The 19,113-nt window shown below is 44.5% G+C and overlaps 1 protein-coding gene and 1 long non-coding RNA gene across 11 annotated transcripts in view; one reads left to right on the top strand and one right to left on the bottom strand.

Annotated features, from left to right (window-relative positions):
• Positions 1–19,113, top strand: part of Rhp (GTP-Rho-binding protein rhophilin) — a 150,463-nt gene that overhangs the window by 129,160 nt on the left and 2,190 nt on the right. For 6 of the 10 annotated variants that reach the window (XM_022789255.2, XM_022789261.2, XM_022789253.2 and 3 more), the window contains exons 2-4: positions 9,847–9,962; positions 17,683–17,811; positions 18,003–19,099. In XM_022789255.2, the coding sequence (XP_022644990.1) occupies positions 9,847–9,962; positions 17,683–17,811; positions 18,003–19,099 (1,342 nt within the window). Of the gene's footprint in view, positions 1–1,364; positions 1,627–8,348; positions 8,580–9,846; positions 9,963–17,682; positions 17,812–18,002; positions 19,100–19,113 lie in introns of those variants that run through there. The other 4 variants (XM_086977817.1, XM_022789259.2, XM_022789257.2 and 1 more) reach the window with 3 other exon arrangements.
• On the bottom strand, positions 9,610–14,058 carry LOC147758822 (uncharacterized). Its single transcript, XR_015319411.1, has 2 exons — positions 11,390–14,058; positions 9,610–10,960 (listed from the first exon to the last, which is right to left on the bottom strand). It is a non-coding gene; the product is annotated as an uncharacterized LOC147758822 (long non-coding RNA).

Genomic DNA, 19,113 nt, shown 5'->3' with positions numbered 1-19,113 from the left:
TTATAGAACTATTGACGTGCGTTCCTGCTATCGCTTGTCCTGCGGAGCAGCAGATGTAAGGCGTATTGCACTACAATGCAGGTGCCATGACTGTTACACATGAACTTTGTAATTTCGTCTGCCAATCACATCATTGAACCTATTCAAAAGCTTTATTCGGGCATATGCTCACACCAACTCACTACCGATTCCAACCTGAAAGGAAATATCTAGAAGCAACACGACGCCAAATTAGTAACCACCGTTCCGTTACCTGTACCGGCAGGTTGAGTGGTAATAGACAAGCCTTAATGGAAAGAAGTTAGTGAAGCAATTTGAACAGCCTCTTCTAAATCGTTATTTGGCCAGCGGATGTGCCCGCGAAACATGGACAGGTAACGGAATAAAGCAATAGCTGTCGACCCATAGGTGCCAATGGTTAAGTTAACCGCTAGGTGTAGTTACTACTGCATGAGCGTAAATGGCGCGCAAATTCAATCATCCATCTACATCCTAATAGACGGGCTGTCTAGCAGTCAGTCCATCAATATCTGCTATTGTTTTTGCACTAATCGGATTTATCCGATTAAAAAGTGCGAATCGTGTCGATCAACGCTTGTAAAATGACAGCGCCAGCCACAAATAGTAGATTTCCTTCGATCAGGATTGAGTTCCACGGCAAAGGCTACTTTGTTTTCGGCTGATTTCGCTGTGGTCAGCTTTCCCCGATTGCGCCGTCGGGATGGTGGCCATGATAGCATCAGACATAGAACAAACGTCGGTGTTCGCGTCTGTTCGTATTGCTTCAGCACTTTCAATTCAATGTCTCGTTCTCCATTCGTCACGCGCAGTCCGTTCGAATTGTCAATAACGCCGCTGTAGCAATTCAACAAACGCATGAGCAATCAGTGCCCCCTCCTGTTAATGTAGGTACGGCTAGCGCCCCATATCGTCGCCACCGCTAGTATGATTATAACCATTTCTACAACTAGTACTACCACAGCGCCCATAATGGGCACTACTTCTAATATAGCGACACTGCTGTTCAGTATGCTTGTGGTGGGGTCGCTCTGCCGCCACACGCGCCGTGTCGTGTCATAACGAAGGCCAGCAACATAGCGCCGGCATTGTTCCTGATGTTCTTGTTGTTGGAGCTGTCTGTCGTAAAACCCCTGTGGGGAGAGGTCAGTGTCCTAAAATGTAGTAGTTTTACTGACTGTGTACAGTCAGCGCCGATGATGTTTCCGTCACCGCTGTTACTTTTGCCGCTGCGGCCACCATGAAATAGTTAGCTTTTGTCTGAGTGGGTAGCCAACGAGTGCCCCCATGTGTCTATCTGTGTGTCCCCGCTAGTGCACCTCAGTACAGGCTAGATCGCCGACCTGTGCGGAAGTCTGTTCTACTACTGTCTGAACTACTACTAGACTAAACCGAGTGAAGAGCTCTCTACATGCGCGATGCCTATGCAACACAAACGATGACCACTAAGCTTACTCCAGGCATACGGCAGTACCTAATCGTTTTACCGTCATCTGTGCGAAGATATACTTAACCATTGTTGTGGACTCTATTTTCCAAGTGGTTCCGCTTTTTTGCGAACACGAAGTAATTGTGATTCATCAAAATACTAACATGCTGTTTCAGCCGGTGAGTACAAAGTGGAAAAATCGTATAGATGCTACCCGTGCCTGTAAACTTCCTGTAAATTTCCTGTAAACTTACAGTCTTAAGTTGTTCTTCACAATGCCGCAGCGGATGACTCTCCAGACGCAATATAATTGAATTTACTAATTTTTATTAGAAACTTATAATTGAACAATAATAAAAACGAATTTAAATCGGCCAAAAGCGATGAAAACAGAACTGGCAAATAGTTATTGCATCGGCTTAAAGAGTAGACTCGCAAATCGCCCCCGGGATCGTGTTCCACCACCATCGCAGATCGGCACCTGTGCCTTTAGCCTCCTGTTCTACATTCCACTAAAATGGTCAGACATATCATTGTCTTCATCTATAGACCCCCTATTTCATTTCTCTACGATCCAGGATCTGGCATTGACATGGTTCGCTGCTTCAACATTTACTCGAACATTTCATCGTGATATATTGACCGACCGGCACAGCAGAGGCATCTGCTCTTGTGTTGTAGTAGTCACGCGGGCACAATTGTAACACGCATTAACTCATCGTTATTTTTTGCGGGCGAGATGGTAACTTAGTGAATAACCGTAGCTATTCGTTCGCGTTTCCGTATCTTGAGCAAGGGTCTAAGGCTGTGGCTATTGCAAGCCGATATAAGACCTATTCAATTCATTTCTCAAGAAGCATTTATTTTTTTGCTAGGAAAGTGATATGGCGGTAAAGGCCTGAACGACCCGAGGTTATCGAAAGGTTTTTTTGCCGCTATCAGCTTTTCCTACTATGTGAACGACTCCTTGGCATTACCTCTCTGACTCTGTATTCAGGACTCATTCTCACTAGAAGGTCTAGCCCGGGCGGGTTTTGGTAAACTTGTTTGAGGCTTCTTTCAACAAATTTAAAAAACGGCATGGTAACAGGATGCCATGGTAATTATTTGTCAACAAATTGAAACCAGCGATGGCCGCATGCTCATGGTTACAATGGTAACGCATTTAAAAAGGGTCACATTAGGCAGCCAGGTAACGCTGCTTCGCCAGAGGGCATCAGACTAAATGTGCGACAAGAAACAGTTAGATAAACGTAGGTGAATAATATTCAGCGAAACGCCAGAGCATATGGTTTTTGTTTTTAGTTTGAGTCTGCTTTGCGAATACATGCTGCTCCTGCTGGGACCAACTTTCCAAACAAATAAGTCGATAGGAAGATCAAAATGCATACGATAAACAGAGCTGAACGTTATGCTGAGGCTCACTTGAATAAAATCCTGGCTTTCTGGAGGCTACCCATGATCAGACAGAACATGGCAACGCGACTCCCCACGTTCCCATGTCAGCATCAGTATCCGTCTTCGTTAGTAACTACTGTGTTTGTAAGGTTACCGGACAGTGCGAGCGTAAAATCACACAGACGGGACGTGCAATCCGCATAAATGATGGCCGCTGTATTTCTGATGGGGCTTTACCTCTGAGCTCCCAGATACTTGTTCTGAAACGTTTGCCCCCTCCCCTTGTCACCTTGAGTTGGTGCATAAAGCACAGGTGGGATGGCTGCTCCTTCTTACGGGTCTGCTGTTGTGAAGACGGCACCAATACGAGTAGAGGGGCTTCTGCTGTACTTGTTGGTGCTCGTTGCTATTCGTCACCACCGTGGACGCCATCGGCAGATTTTCAAAGCCGCCCAATACCCTGCGTAGCACACAACCCCCTGAATACTGAGAGAATAAACATCAGACTATAAAGCAGATTGCGAACAGAATTTTCAGCAGGGGCTCTCTTCTGACGCGCGGGAATGAGTTTTGAGCTCTCGGAGTTGTTGTTGGAGCAGTAGAGATTTACACGAATGCGGCTGAGTGCGCGGAGCGAGGTCCTGGCATAACTGACATAGCTAGGGGCCCAGTCCTGCTCGGCGCTGCAATCTAAACGGCCTTTCATGCCCCTTCGAGCATTTTCATATCTTAGATTTGCATGCAGGTCGCCAGCAACAGCATATCGAAAGAGAGGGTCGAATTGCCTGCTGGCTAAATAGCTATCTATCCACATATCTGGTTCTCGAATGGGTGTAATGAGAGGGCTAAAAGTGTCCGTCTGTTTCTGCAAGATCTGAGGTCAGTCAGATGTTGAAAATTGCCCGTATTGCGTCGGTTTTAACCTAACTGGGCCCGCTTAGTCTATCTGGCCGTCGTTTGTATACATCGCTTCGAGTGATCTTTCGAGATGATTGACAAAATTGTCCATGTCCACGTAGTTAAGAGCAGGAAATATTTCATCGGAGAGACAAGCCCTATATTACTACAGTAAATTGAACTGTGTTCCTGTCATATGGACCAAACATTTTCAAGACACTTTAGAAGGCCGATATATTGTATGTGTGCGTGTATCTCTCTGGGTATATCGTGTTTCGGACCCGGTTCAATTTTGCTTCGGTATGCCGGACCAAGAGTGGATAATGGCGTTAAATCGTTGGGCAGTGCTTGATGCCAAAAATGAACTCATGAATAAGCTTGACGTTTTCAGTTTTAAGGTAACGATGACCATACATATAAACGAACGTATTGTGCATAGTTAGTTTACCTGTGTGGTACTTAAGGTGTTATTTCATAGAAAGTCATGGCACTGAAGAGCTGCTTGTTGCTATTTTCGATACTGATTTAATTTGTCGATAACAGATGCACACGAAAGGACCTATTGACTAATGCTTAATATTTTCTAATATTACTTTGTATTGTTAGGCCGTCCTAGTGCTGCCCCCCTGGGCTGCTATAAACTATTATTGTTACTACGGTTATGTACTGTAGAGCGGAAGCGACTGAAGAAGCCCCTGTCGGCTTTGTACATACGTACACAGAGCTGCCCCTTAGCAGGACAACGCAAGAAGCCTTTTAGAGAAGCGCATCGGGTTAAATGTGCGCGAGATAAATAAACAAGTTGGGACACCGGTTCATTGTGTCCATATTAGCCATAGCACCAATCAACCCGTAGGTGAAATGTGCCTCAACTGGACTTTGCTATTCATACGCATATCTAAGGGCCCGCAACTGTCACACACATATATGTGACACATTGGGGTGTGCAGACACATAGGCGGACATAAACGTCAGCCGAGTTTGGACCGGATGTCTCCGGGTGACCACGCTGTAGCTACAGAGCGATTGCTCACCACTAAAAATTGCGTTTAATGTAGCGGTGTTCATGTTGGTAACGGTAGTGATGATAGAAGCGATATGGCCGCAGATAACGTAACAAGCAACAGGCAGCGGCGCAGGTAGAGGAAGTAATGGCAGCAGAACGATTCCATTGACGCGATCCTGCAGCGCGCTAACTTTATTGTATATGCGTGTGTGTAAGTACACGAAAAAAGCGACACGACAATTTCACCGCTAGAACTACCGCCGTGGTAACTGCCCGTTTGCAGGGATCCGGACCCGACCAAGCACCAAGAGCTCATTTAACTGACTGGTCAACAGCGACAAATTGTCGCTGGTTCTCTTCTGCCCAGCAGCAGCTGGCCGTTTGTTGTTGTCAGTGGTAGAGACAATGGTTTCACTTTTCAGCTGGCATCAGTAGACACAGCGACGAGTGCCAGCGGGGCTGGAGACGACAGTTCGATACAAACTATTCACAAATGTTGCTTATGTCCCCTAGCCATACGTGCTGCGACATCTATAGCGGTAATAGGAAGGAAGTCCGCCATATTGTATTGAGCCTGTCGTTGAGAGCCCCTAGCCGCATTGGCCAACAACGGGATGAAAACGTATTATTACCATAACAATAATAAACGTCCATAATTAGAATAACAACATAGACGACAAGGTGGCGATCGTGTCGATGGTGATGAGAGGAAACAAAAAATAGCTTTTTACATCGATGAGCCAACCATGCGCGCATGTATGTACCGAGTAATCCGTTTGGCACCCATTCGCGCGTCGAAGAGTAATGCAAGTACAAAAAAGACCAGCTATTTTCAAACGTAGGAGACAACTAAAGGACATAGAGAATCGGTAACAAAAAAGCGGGCTGTGAAAGACACCGGATGCCTTTATGTGTGCTTACGCATCTGGGACAAGCTTGAGGAGGGAACGGGAAAAGTAGTGGGTAGAAGCTTGCTACAACAAGCTCACTCCTAGATCCTGTTTGAATCTCTGGTAGGACATAGCGATCCTTTGAATTATTCGAGAGTTCGTCCGATAGCGACGACTGTCAATTGATTACACCGTTACGCTAAAAGCATCCAAAGATATCGCCGAAATATTAGCCGTGGTACGTTGTGGAGGCTACAAGCTGAGGAAGGCTATATCGTCTAAAAGTAAGCGTAACAGCCAATTTAGCATACATTAAACCATAGAGCAAATGCGTGCGACTGATAGCACGAATCGTTACGTTCGTCTTACGACAAAGCGCTATCAGTAAGGCTCGCCCTCAGCGAACGCTGCCTGTGTGTGGTGTAATGAGGCTCTTTGTTATTCGCACTTTATATTCAAACAAATGATTATGTAATAACAATAGGGAGACGCTGTTAGCATCTGTTACCATTTGCGACTCTCAGCCCCTATAGTTTCCATACGCCTAAAGCAAACTACAGCAAAAGGGCGAGACCAAAAGGCCACAAGGATCAAGCACAAAATTCGACTAATAGATCATATCGTCGAGCGAAACGCATTCGCTTGTGTAATCGTGTGAAATACTATCATAGGCAGATAAAATAAATACGTGTACCTTTCCTTTTCTAGTACATATTACGTATATCTAGCAAGCGACATCGCATTAATGGCACTTTTATAATAACGCGTTTAGCTTTGTTGTATTTCTCAAAACGGAAACATCTTCCAGTGTTCCCTAAGTCCGACATCGCTGTTAGCCAAATCTCACGCCAAATGGCGACGACTTAAGTGAAAATTTAGTCCATTGTTGCAGTATTCTGCCTCGACTGTTGTATATACTGCTCGCGCATTGCTGCATACCGTGGCCATGGAAGTCGGGTGCAGAGGTGGGGTCGCCCTGGCCCCACTGGCGAGAAGGGGCACCTGATCAGCCTTTTCTACTACGGGCTGCGGGTAGCGGTCGGAAATGGGCAGCGCAACAAAGATAGTAGTCGAGATCGACTAAAAGCTGGGAATGTAGATCGATCTCGGAAGTGAGAGCTCTACTTCCTAGTGACCTTCGTCGTCGTTCTGTATGGGACAAGAAAAACTATGTGAAACTCTACAGCGGATCTTCACAGAAACTAGAGACATTTGGGGCGAGAGCGTCATCTGCGACATTTTAGCATAAACAACCAGCGTTTCTCTAAGTAACGCAAATTGTAGTATCTATGCGTGAAACGGTGCCCTTAATGTAAAAGAATAGCACATCATCGATAGGGTCACTGTGTTACTTTGGTGTTGTAAAAATTTGCTGTCGTTTTTCATGGAAACGTTTGTAACGAAACTTTGAGATGTTGCCAAAACTGTGCCAACAAAATTTCATAACAATTTTTAGTATTTCGTTAGGGCAGTAACGGCGCGTCCTGAAGGATCGTCCGTGTCATACAGCCGCGAAATAACGAGGAAATCTGAGGTGGGGATTGTCTGTATTGAACCTAACGTTGTTGCTGGTAACCGGTTAAACTGTTAGCTACAAGACGCGTTCGACCGATAGAAAAAGTATCAAGTAGGCTAATTAACGACCTTGTTTGACCTCTGGCTTTAATTAACACGACGCAAATTTTCCGAAGCTGAGAACCAAGCCGACGACAGGGCGGCTCGCGAAGATGTGTTACAAACGATGTGGAAATTTATGGCTCAGGAGACGAAGTGTAGGGTTAGGGGAAACAACAGTCTGAGGCCAGAGCGATCAGCCACCAACAGAAATGCAGCAACGCGAAAAAGATCAAGCCGAAAAACAGGTACCGGTAAAGGAAAGGTTCCGGTGGTCGAGCTTAAGGTTATTATTCTTGTAGTCCTTTGTTGTGGCAGCCTCTTTAGTAAAATTCTGCTATAAACTGCGGTTATTCATTGGGTTTGTTAGTTGCAGAGAAACACGTGCATATTGAATCTTGACTAGGTCTAATCTTAACGAGTGGTATGTGATATCAATAGACGATTATTTTAAATTATTAATATAAATAGTAAACATGAAAGCTTCATCAGATCTGTCCTCACATTTGATACTCACCCTACTAGTAGTAGGTCTGACTCATTTCGATTCAAATTGTGTACCTATCCTATCTTTTGAAAAGGCTAAAACCTCTTAACGCTAATCCACCTGCAATAGGCAGTAATTTAATTAACGTGTAAGCTATCCCTGTAGACGTTTCCTCATATATCAATGCAGAATATACGAGACCGTACATTGCATTATGTTAACATAAATATATAAGCAAACAAACAGGTGTTTACTGAAACGTGTATCGCATTATGTCACCGCTGTGTCCTTTCGTAGTTCATACTTAATTTACTTTGGATCTTTGTCGGAGTGACAAAGGGCGGCGTTATATTCGCCAAACTAGTTATGTTCTCGTTCATCGGATGTCATTTTGAAATCGGTTGGGCTTGATTCACCTGTCTCGAGTCCTGCTTGGCCGTTTTAAGCCCGAACTACGGCTGTCTGTCAGTTGACTTCGTTGCTCTCAATTGGTCCGTCTTAGTTAGTCAATACGCAATGGCTCCTAGTCACCTTTGAATAATGCAGGATGAAGACGACTCTGAAAATGAAGCCGAAATCTTTCCTCCCTGTTGTTGCTTGTTGTAATAGTTGTGACAGTATCATAGAAGAAGCAGTAGTTGAGAGTGAAATCAGTCGGGTAAGCAAGAAAGGGGATTCACTCAAGCGACCAACACGCCGTCCGCTGTGTTCGACCAATTGGCTGACCACTCGCTATTTCAACAACTTGGCCAGTGACACCGCTTGAATGGACAGAATGGCTGACTAAGCCCAACAAGCCCTCTTCGGCACATTACTACGCCGCCATCATTGCCACTGTCAGTAAGTACCACTATAGTACCATCATGGTACCACTACCTTTTCATTATCCTTTCGTCCGTCCACCCACTTGTGTCTCTTCCATGGATAGCAGTGAACTTGGATCGTTCTCGCTTCCCCGCGTATCGCAGTTATTGTTGGTGTAATTACAGCTGAAGCAGCCGATCTGATGTTGTTGTTGCCGCTCGATCCAGCACAGTACTCTTGTTGCTGTCTCAATGGCGACGGCAACAGGGAGCAGCTAGCCAGCCGCTGCTGGCCATTTGGTAGGGAATTACCTTTTTCCGGTTGCTTCGTAATATCTATTCACTTCATTTCAGTTCAGTGCCTTTTTCTTGAGCTATTTAGCTCGTCATCGTTTCGTCACCTCATCCTTCTTCTTCGTCGTCGTCGTCGTCATTGTTCTTTCTGTTCTCGTTTTGTTAATTTTTTTTTTACTTCTTTTACGCGTACACATTGTTCCCCATTGTTCATTCGTTGCTAACGAACAAATTCCACTCAAACACGTATATCGATATTGCCTGAAAAGCTGGTTATGGTAACGTTTGCTCGAAGAGTCTGGAACATTAGAAATAGGTAGTTGAAAAAATCTATCTGCGCCCATTGCCATTGCGGTAATGGCGGCACGATCACCGTAAGTTGAAATCGGAAGAGGAATGGAGCGTAGGAAGAATATCCATGGTATATTTGGAAAGCTGACGTTTTCGCACGAGAAAAATTATAATTAGCCTCCATTAAAACTTACCTGTCATTTTGTTTATATGTGTAGAGGTTGAGCATTTGGATCGTAAACATGTGAGTGCCATTTCCATGTACGTAATAATAGTGTGCGAGAATTAAATAAGACATTGCTACCAAACGCTTAAATAGATTACACAGTTATTAATTAGTGCCTACGACAAAAATAAGTGGAGGGGAATAACATTTCAGCATCGCCTCTATTGTTGGCTCACCGATTGACTTTGAAGGCCAAAGGTGGTATTACCTGGACCCGCTCTATAATTACTTTCTTATTTGCTAATGATACCGTGTGTAGGTTTGCTAGAGCATAGGACATATATATGATCGTTTTTATTGTTTGACCGTCTATCAGGACATACGTGTCTAAATGTTTATAATACTTATCACATCGGTCATTTCTGCCCTGTCAGGAAAGAGTCGTACGTTTGTACGCACCGTTTTTGCCTGTTGTAAATTTCTTACGTTCATCTCTTCGTCTATGTAATAATAATCTTCATCTAACAAAACTGTTTAATTTTGTCTTTTGCAGGGTTCTGATCCGCGTGCAGCTACATGCCGCGGCAAGATGCAGTTCCGACGCTCTAAGCTTAACAAAGAGATCACCAAACAAATCCACATCCGTGATGGAGCTGAAAAGCTCTACAAGTACGTTATACGATATGCTCACGAGATACTCGGTTCTGATAACATTCACAGCTCGATAACATGTACCGAAAGCCGTTAAGGTGGACACTAAACACAGATATTCGTACATCATAAGTAGAATCATTTTACATTTGTCTATCGCATTTGGAAATTGTTGCCATTTATTGCCGTACATGCACGTACATGTAATAATGTTCGTGCACGCTCTCGTAATATAACAGCGACGGCATCGTCATGTATCTGTGGTGATTATGGCTAGAAAGGCTGCGAAGTTTTCATCCGAGAAATACGCAGTTGTAGTTCCGAAATTCCACAGCATTTCCCTGAAATTGAATCGTGCACTACTGAGAAGCCACTCAGAAGCAATCGCTGACTCAAACTGTTCCCGTTCAAAAAATCCCCTTATACTCAATGAGATTACATTTTAATCAATCGCACGACCAGTCAATGAGCCTGCCGCATCCATGTCTATCAGTTACATCCATTAAAAACTAGCGAGCAAGTCATCATAATACAAGCGAAGGGCCAGTTACGAAAGAGATGGGTCGAAACCGTGTCATTGAATTAGTGGCTTCAGTAAAATATTGCATTACCTGGAGCCATAGGCACATGCTTCAAATACAAAAAATACAATAAGCCATTGTACTTGTAGGTTTATCAGCAAAGTTTCTTGGTTTTCTTACGATTTCCTGTTGGCCTCGCTTGCGTTTGGAACGGCTATGCCTGATAGTAAATAAGGAGGCGACTGTATAGGTAAAAACTCGTTTCGCTGGTCATTATCATACTGCTAGTCGCTTCTTTCTGTCCACATGCTTTCACGTACGTTTATCTATGGAGCAGTATGAATGTAAATGTGCAGTGAACAAACGAGACAAACTGGGAAGCAGTCGTACGAACGGTGACGGTTCAGTGTAGCTGGAAACAACGACGGCTTGCCACGTTAAAATGTATGTTTCAACTAATGCGACGTTTGCCAGTTGTTCGAAGGAGACTGTGTCCTGGAAATGCATGGACATAAGTTAATCGGAGCAGCTCAAAGAACGACAAAAATGATGCTACCGCTTACGATGACTACGACGGCGGTCGCGTCTTCCATATTGATTATTGCTTGTTGGAGATAACGATAGTCATGGTTCCCAAGAAGGACTCGCGTCGCTATATGTAGCAAAACTAGTTCTTCCGGCCGCCTACTTGTTCTATTGCGGTCGCTGCGATTTAATAAATTGTGCGCAATTTAACGAGTCATACGATTAATTTTATGCGATTACACGAACTACAGTAGTGTATGATATATCCTATATACTTCGAAGGGCTATATAATAGTAGGGATTCTAGCTAAGGCAAATGAAAAAACAGCATAAAAATGAATTTAATCCACGACCACTTCCAGTTATCTCATCAATAATTTGGCACCTTCCACAACTTACTGAAGTTTTTCTGGGGTATTTAGTTAGGAGCACATAAGGAAGCGGTTTCGAGTGAGGCTACGGCCTAGTTAGGGTAAAGGAATAGCCTCAGCTTCAACTTGACTGATATTCGGGCCACAAACCAAAGTTAAGGATGGCTTCACTTTTGTGCATTGCTTGGCCGGTGCCGGCGGAATTACTCTGGATCAGCAACGCCGTTTTGCATATGTGCCCACCACGACTGACCGCGATCATGATACGTAGAGACCGTGAACGCATAACGTATGGTCCATATGCGCGTATACAGATATACATGTACCCTATTAATATTATACTGCGGTGGGCTATATATTCTGTAGATATCGCTATATTTGCTATTGTTATTCCCACAATTCGTGTAGTTGAAGCTGCTAGGGCCGGATTTAAGACCGGTATATCCCACTACAACTAACAACATCGAAATATTGTATTGAAATAATGGTTAGCGCTCTTGCTACTAATATGACTATTATAATCAATACGTTTCTCCCAAGAACGGTCGAGCTTAGATACGGAGCCGACGTTCATTAGTCCGACAAATGATCTCTGTAGTATTTAAACTTGTGCCAGGAGCGACGGACGAACGCCCAGAACACGAACATATTCGACATATCTTTGCACAGCAGCGGTCTGCGTTGGCGAATCAATCTTCATATCGACCCATGTTCGGGTCGAAGACGTCCTACAGTAAGCCCTAAGTGAACCTCGGTCTTAGATCTCATTTGGCTTCGGTAGATGCGTTGTAATAAAAGGTCGAACACGTTCGAAGCTTCGTCGTCGATGTCGTGTCGCTGGTCGATAGCGTTTGGTTTTAGCCTCTGCTTGTTTATCGAGTCGCGTTACATGTGTAAGTAAGTACGTATGCTTGATTCTTTCTTCAAGCGAATAATGCAATCGTAGCTTTGTGCTGTGCGGAAGTAAGTCCATCTCCCACTCGGCCATTTTCTTCATTTAGTAGAAGTATATGATACGTTCTTGTTGTTGTTACATGCACACGAGAGTAGTTATATGATGGCGATGTACAGCGCCTCCATGCGGTCCATTATCGCCGCGACCGCTGTCATCACTGAACAACACAGAGAGCTCTTCTATTACTACTACTGCTGCTGCTGCTGCTGTTTCTTCTTCTTCTTCGCAAACTATTAGTACAATTGGCACTGTACAGCTAATATCGTGTGAAGATTCACGACGTTAAGCCACCAGCGATCACGGAAGGCCACGCACTTACGGATTCATGGAATGGCTACACTGTAAGACGCACTACGATTATCGTAATTATCATATTTAACGCTATTATCTGTTAACAGCAGCAGTAGTTAGAAGAACAGTAATTCGTCTGCTTGTGTCGGAGCGCTAAGAAAGCGCTCGGGATCGTTTAGTGGTTCTTCAAAGGCGCACAAACAGTTCTGGAAATATTGGCCGTCAACGTCGTTAGCGTTATCGTCATTTTTGTTGTTGTAGTGTTATCTTTTCCAAAATCGTAGCTGCGATTGTTTCAGGGGTTTCCGCAACGGATTAATCCGCCATCGCTAGAATTCATTGGAGGACCCCTCGTGCAGTTTGCAGTTGATCTCACCTTGTTTATCAGACAAACGAAGAACGGCTCAACTAAAGTCCTTTCTCTCGCTCCGTCGGAGGCACTTCCTTTTGCCTGTTGTATTTAATCCTGCGTCTCATGTCCGTCCACTTATCTAAGCATATAAAGCTGCACGTCCATTAGGACCAACAAATGCCGTTTCGGCGTGGGCACGTTGTCAGAGCGCCTTGCCAGCAACGACGGCTGGCCGCTCTCGCTCTTGCCGCCGCAGTTAACAGCTGTTGACCGCACTCTCGACGGCAAGTATGGCGATGACTTCTAGATAAAATTCTTTAGTAAATTCTCAGATATTTATCTCTATCTCTCTCTCTCTCTATCTCTCTCTCTCTCTCTCTCTGCATTTGACGTTTATTGGGTTAATTCATGGGCGGGACAATCAGGCACACTACGTGCGGTTTTAGCTAGCTCTCGTGACAACTGCCATATGACTGCACTGGCAATGGTGGTACCTATTGTAACAATGGTACTAGAGGGAGTGCTATGAACGTATGGTAGTCGACACAAAAGCACAAAGCAGGATTTCGTCCACGCGCGGTCAATTCGAATACACAACAGCAGCAACAGTAGCAAGAACAACAAGAACAAGTATAACAACAACAACAACAACAACAACGAGAACGACGACGACGACGACGACAACAACAACCAGAACGAAAACAACAAGAATAAGAAGAACAAGAAGAAGAGGAACAAGAACAAAAACAAGAACAAGAACAACTCACATAAATAGAAAGATACACAGAAAGTCGATATAAACGGACATTCAAAACAACAATCTAAAGTCGCTGTTGAAGTTATTGCGATGACTATTAGGGCAGCTGTGAATAGAGTCCTGCGGGGCAGTCAGAAAAAAAGGAGGAAAGTAGGGGAAGTAAAAAGACATGAGAGAACGCAGAAGCAGTAGCCCTCGCACGTTGTTTTCGAAAGTACAACTGCTTCGCTAGCAACGGCTGTAACAGCCGCAACAGAATGAACACCTGCGTCAATGACAAAAAGCAGAAGGCAATCGTCATTCCGTTGCCACAATAACAACCTGGCAAATAGCAAACAATTGCATGCGCTTTTGTGGCGGACTTTTTTTATGACGAGAAGCGAAAATTGCCAAAAAAAACCTCTCGACTGCCGACGATCGTCGACACATTTATCAAGTCGAAGAATGATATATTGGTAATAATTATGTTATTGTACACTATAGCAAGCGATGAACGATCGATATGAGTGAAGGAGCTGTATGGCAGTTGGCGGGTCATGAACGCCATCATCTGTTCTAGGGCTGTCGACTTTGACCGCTTCTCTATATATGATACCAGTACTTATCTTCACATGTATGATTGCTACTTTGTACAATCAAATTTGATTTTTTCTGCACAGCGAAAATACAACCAGTAGAAACAAGCGAAAATATTTATCGTGCTTCATATAGACGAAGCAATCCCAACGGCGATACAAAACGAGTGCGTTACTTCTATCCGAGATTCGTCTATGACTGAGTTTTTGCTAATCTTATTTAGGTGCACCCGTATGCTTTGTGTCAAGAACATGGTATCTGACAGAATCGTGTCATTTGCCGACTTCCTGCGTTCACGCGGCAATCCCTTCGTTTACATAAATCTGCCCGTGACACGTGTACACAAACATCTGTGTATTCGAAGATATATGAGCGCCATGTGGCCGGCGAACGAGTCAATATTGTCAGGCCCTGCGTCACATTCACACACATTCATTCATCCACTTAAACATTCAATCCACCATCCATCCATCGATTACCCCCTTAAGATCGTTACATTGAAGTTGTTTCGTGATCCCCTCCTACTGCAATACAACTCCTCTTATAACACTGCTACGAGTGAACGTAATTAGGTCGTGAACATTGTTATTGTGATCAGGGCTGACAGCTTACGTGCGACAATGATCTGCTTCTATCGACTGATCGCTATTAATCGATCGTTTCAGCTCGCCGCTGTCGTACATCGTTGTCCGCGTCTATTTCGTCGCCAAACGCGCCTCTGCCTGCGCAAAAGTCAAGGCGGAAACGGCCAGCGTTTCTGTCGACGCGCAGCTGGCCCTTAGTCGTCTTCCCTCTACGACACGCGACTTGTTTCGCTGCAACTTGACGACAGAAGAGTAATCGAGCGACACGTTGATCAACGACGTTGACGCGTCGCCTTTTCCTGTTGGTGGTTAATGGTCTTATCGGTAGTAGTGCTAATAGTTCGGACTGCATCGGATTGCGATTGCTGTATATGAATATAGAGGCAAAACTGGCAACGTTGTGCAGCCGCGACGACGATCGATGCGCTTTGCGCGACATAGACAGCACTGCAAAAGTAAGCTTCCTCGCGACTCGCGAAAAAGTCCTTCAAACGGTGCTTCAGTCCTGTGTGAGGTTTAACTGCTCGCTAAACTGAGTTGGCATCGATCATAACGATGTGGCTACATGCGTACACATATAGCGAGCGGCCTGTCAGTTGAGCGCGTCAATCTTGATCTGCCCTGTCTGAGTTGGGCCTGATGTCGGTAATGGTGACGGCTGCGAAAAGAAAGCAGGAGAGACAGTAACACTGCAGGCTGCACCAGATCTGGCGGCAGAGACACCTTATAGATTGATAGGCGACAAATGCGCTTTTTCCCAGCGAGCTCTTGCTATAGCCAGTGGTCGATTTGTTGCCTGTGCCGTTAGATATGCCACCACAGTTATCGCTGCGAGCTAAACACAAGCAAAGAAATAGCGTACGTACACTCGTGATATATAACTGCGAACAATTGCAACGCTAACGGTTTCGGCCACAATAGTCAACGGTCGTCAAGAACGGCAGCAAGAACTTTTTGATAGGCATTACCACTGGCGCCAAACATCGATGATAGCGATATAACGCTGCAATCAGGCCATCGTCGCTGCTTGTTAGTAGTTAACCTACAAAACTTATCTCAGGGAAAAATCCAAATCGACCGGAAGTATGAGCGTCAGTCGTTGTAAACAAAACCGGTGCTTTTGTTAAGCCAGCAAAGCTATTAGCACTAATAGATGGCTATTGGCAAAAATTCAGCTTCATTCTCCTAACGTTAGAAGCGGCGCTGTTTCAATAACAGATGCACGATTTTTGTAATCAATACAATAACTTGTTGTGAGCATTTTGTTGTTCTATAATAATCCGGTCAATATTGCTTATTTACTATACTAAAGAAGTTGAACTGTAAATCTCTGAATGATTCCACTATGCTCTTATATATCGTTATACTGAAAGTGATCGATGTAATGATGGGACTAAATGTGAATATTTCGCTGCAGTAGAATAAATCCGTGGCAGCCCTTAATGCCCTGGGATGACTAGTTGCGCCTAGGCCTGTGGCTAACCAATAGCTGTTGTGAAGCTTTGAAGACATTAGCAGTTCTACATATATATAGTGAAAGCGTACAAATACAAGCCGGCCACTTACTATTGTGGCGGCATTACGTTTTGACGGTAGTGGCCGTTGTTGTAGGGACTGTTGTGGCGTTGCTGATATATGAACGCAACAATGTTCCTGTTGGCGAAGGCACTTGAAGGCTCATACGGTTTATACAAATCATCATACCAACAGCAACGGCAGAAGTAGTTGCTAACGGGATCAATAGCAGTGGATACTTCCGTCACCTGAAACAACAGATCCATCGCCGCGCACAACCAAATACGCGTTAGCTTTTTATCTGCTCGGCGTGCTGATGCTGCTATGACAGTAGTAAACCCTACGCTGATCACCGCCGGTTAGAGCCTATTCACCAATTATCGGCCTATTTAATTACTTTGTCGTCCGCGCGTTCTGTCGTGCTTTCGATAGTTTTGTATAGTTTTGGTACCTTCATCGGAGTTTTGGTGTGTGTGTGTGTGTGTGTTGTAGGCATTTTTTCTGAGTGCAGACGAGCGCGCTACAGCGGGCGATTTCGCCAGCAACCGAGATAAACATCAGTCCATCAGCAAAATGGAGAAGAAAACATAGACTCGAGGATTTGCCTAAACGGCAACTTTATACGCATAGCGTTAAATGTGTATATATGTAGATATATGTGTATGCGTGTGTTTGTATTTAGATGGACAAAACAAGCTCTGCTAACTGCAAGAAGCAATTAGTAAAGCTGTGGTAAGGCAGGGCAAAGGTCAAGGCAGGCCAGGGATGCTTGTGGTTTTGGCGATGCTGATGATAATACATTTGTTATTCGATTATTTTTTTTCTATTTTCTGCAAGACTACTGTTAGTTATGTGCTAATGTGCCGCGGGCTCTGCCCGAAGCGAAAATTGCTATGGTTACTGAGTGTTGTTTACTGCCCACGCAAAAATGGGTAGCATTGTCAACAGGGATGACAGCGGAAAGAATTGTTCTGATTCTGTGACAGCCAGCAATGATCGGTTCTGCTCACACGCCCTCTGCTGTGACTGACGAAACTACAAGATGCTAAAAGGAAGACTCCGTTATTATTACTATAGATGTGAGACTTATAATAGTTCTTATTGAAGTTAGGCGCTTTTCTTTTAGGATAGTTGTTGCTAGAATGACTGTCATTTTAATTAAACATAACGATTCACCTGTACACAGACACATATGTATAGGATTTATGGTTATGTAGAGTGTTGATCGGACGTTAACGATGCTAACAGCTCATTACATTCGCCTTGGTCGTGTTTGTGTTACTATCTGCAGAGCAACTACTAATAAGAAGTTAAAAGAAACGGTAGCGCTAGAGCTCAGCTTTCTCAACTCTAATCTGCAACTACTTAAGGAGCAGCTGGCCGAGCTCAACAGTTCTGTACAGATGTATCAGAATGAAAAGTAAGTGTACTACCCCCACTTCATGTTACTATGCCAATATCCGAGTAATGCATAAGGCACTCGAATAAACTAACTCTCAAAATCAATATAATTGTAAAAACATTTAATTTAGATTGAAGTGAACGCATCAATGAAAAGGAGCGAACTCATTTAATGTTAGTCTATATTTTCGCATTGTTCCATCTTTGTAGTCAATCACAGATCGTGCCTATGATTCCACTTGGTCTGAAGGAAACCAAAGACATGGATTTTACACACGCGTTTTCGGATTTCATCGCCGAACACTACGGAGAGGAGCTACATTCGTTCGCTGACGCCATCTGCGAATTTCAGGCTATCCGACAAGCAGCTCGTACACCAAGCCGCAATCAGGCCGGGGTTCAGCTCCTGTTTGAATATTATAATCTGCTATACTTCGTTGATCGGCGCTTTTTCCACCCAAAGAGCTCGAACGTGTACTTCGAATGGTTCGACTCGCTCACCGGAGTGCCATCTACGCAAAAGACGGTTGCCTTCGAAAAAGCGTCCGTTCTATTTAACATCGCAGCGTTATATACGCAGATTGGCGCTAAGCAAGACCGATCCAAACATACCGGAATCGACGCAGCTGTCGACTCGTTCCTTCGGGCGGCCGGAATGTTCTGCTACATTCGCGATAACTTCAGTAAGCCGCCATCCATGGACCTCAATCTAAGTACTCTCGAATGCCTGTCAAATATCATGTTAGCCCAGGCTCGCGAGTGCTTATTTGAAAAGCTTGTCTTGAGTGAACCCAAAGGTCTACTACAATTGGTTGAGGTAGGACAGGAGGCGGCCGAGGTAGCCGAAGTGTACGCCCATGTCCATAAGCTGCTGATTGACCCTCCAATTAAAGATTATTTGCCTTATTCGTGGGTCAGCCTGCTATCGGTTAAAGCTGAACATTATCGGGCGCTTGCACATTTTTATGTGGCATGCGGCCTTCTCGAGCATAAGGGCGAGTTGACCGAGGCGCACCGTAGGACTATTGAATATGTCCACGTAACAGACCAAGACGACACGTCTCGCATTGACATCCGGGTGCCCCGTGCGTCCGATGAGCGCGTCCAGTTGGCTAAGGCGCATCTGCATGAATCGCTGCTTCTGCACGAGGAAGCTTTGCGACTTCACCGCATGTGCCGTCAGCTTCGTCACGTCGACAATCTTCAGGCGAGATTGAGACTCGACCATGAAATAGCCATCGACAAATACGCCCAAATTGAGCAAGAGGACGACTTTAACCAGGTTCTGGACCCGCCTCATATTCAACGTAAGTTTGTTATG

This window comes from Varroa destructor, unplaced genomic scaffold (genome assembly GCF_002443255.2).
Source record: "Varroa destructor unplaced genomic scaffold, Vdes_3.0 BEIS01000001.1, whole genome shotgun sequence".
Taxonomy (NCBI): Eukaryota; Metazoa; Arthropoda; class Arachnida; order Mesostigmata; family Varroidae; genus Varroa; species Varroa destructor.
This window is presented reverse-complemented; position numbering and strand designations above follow the sequence as displayed.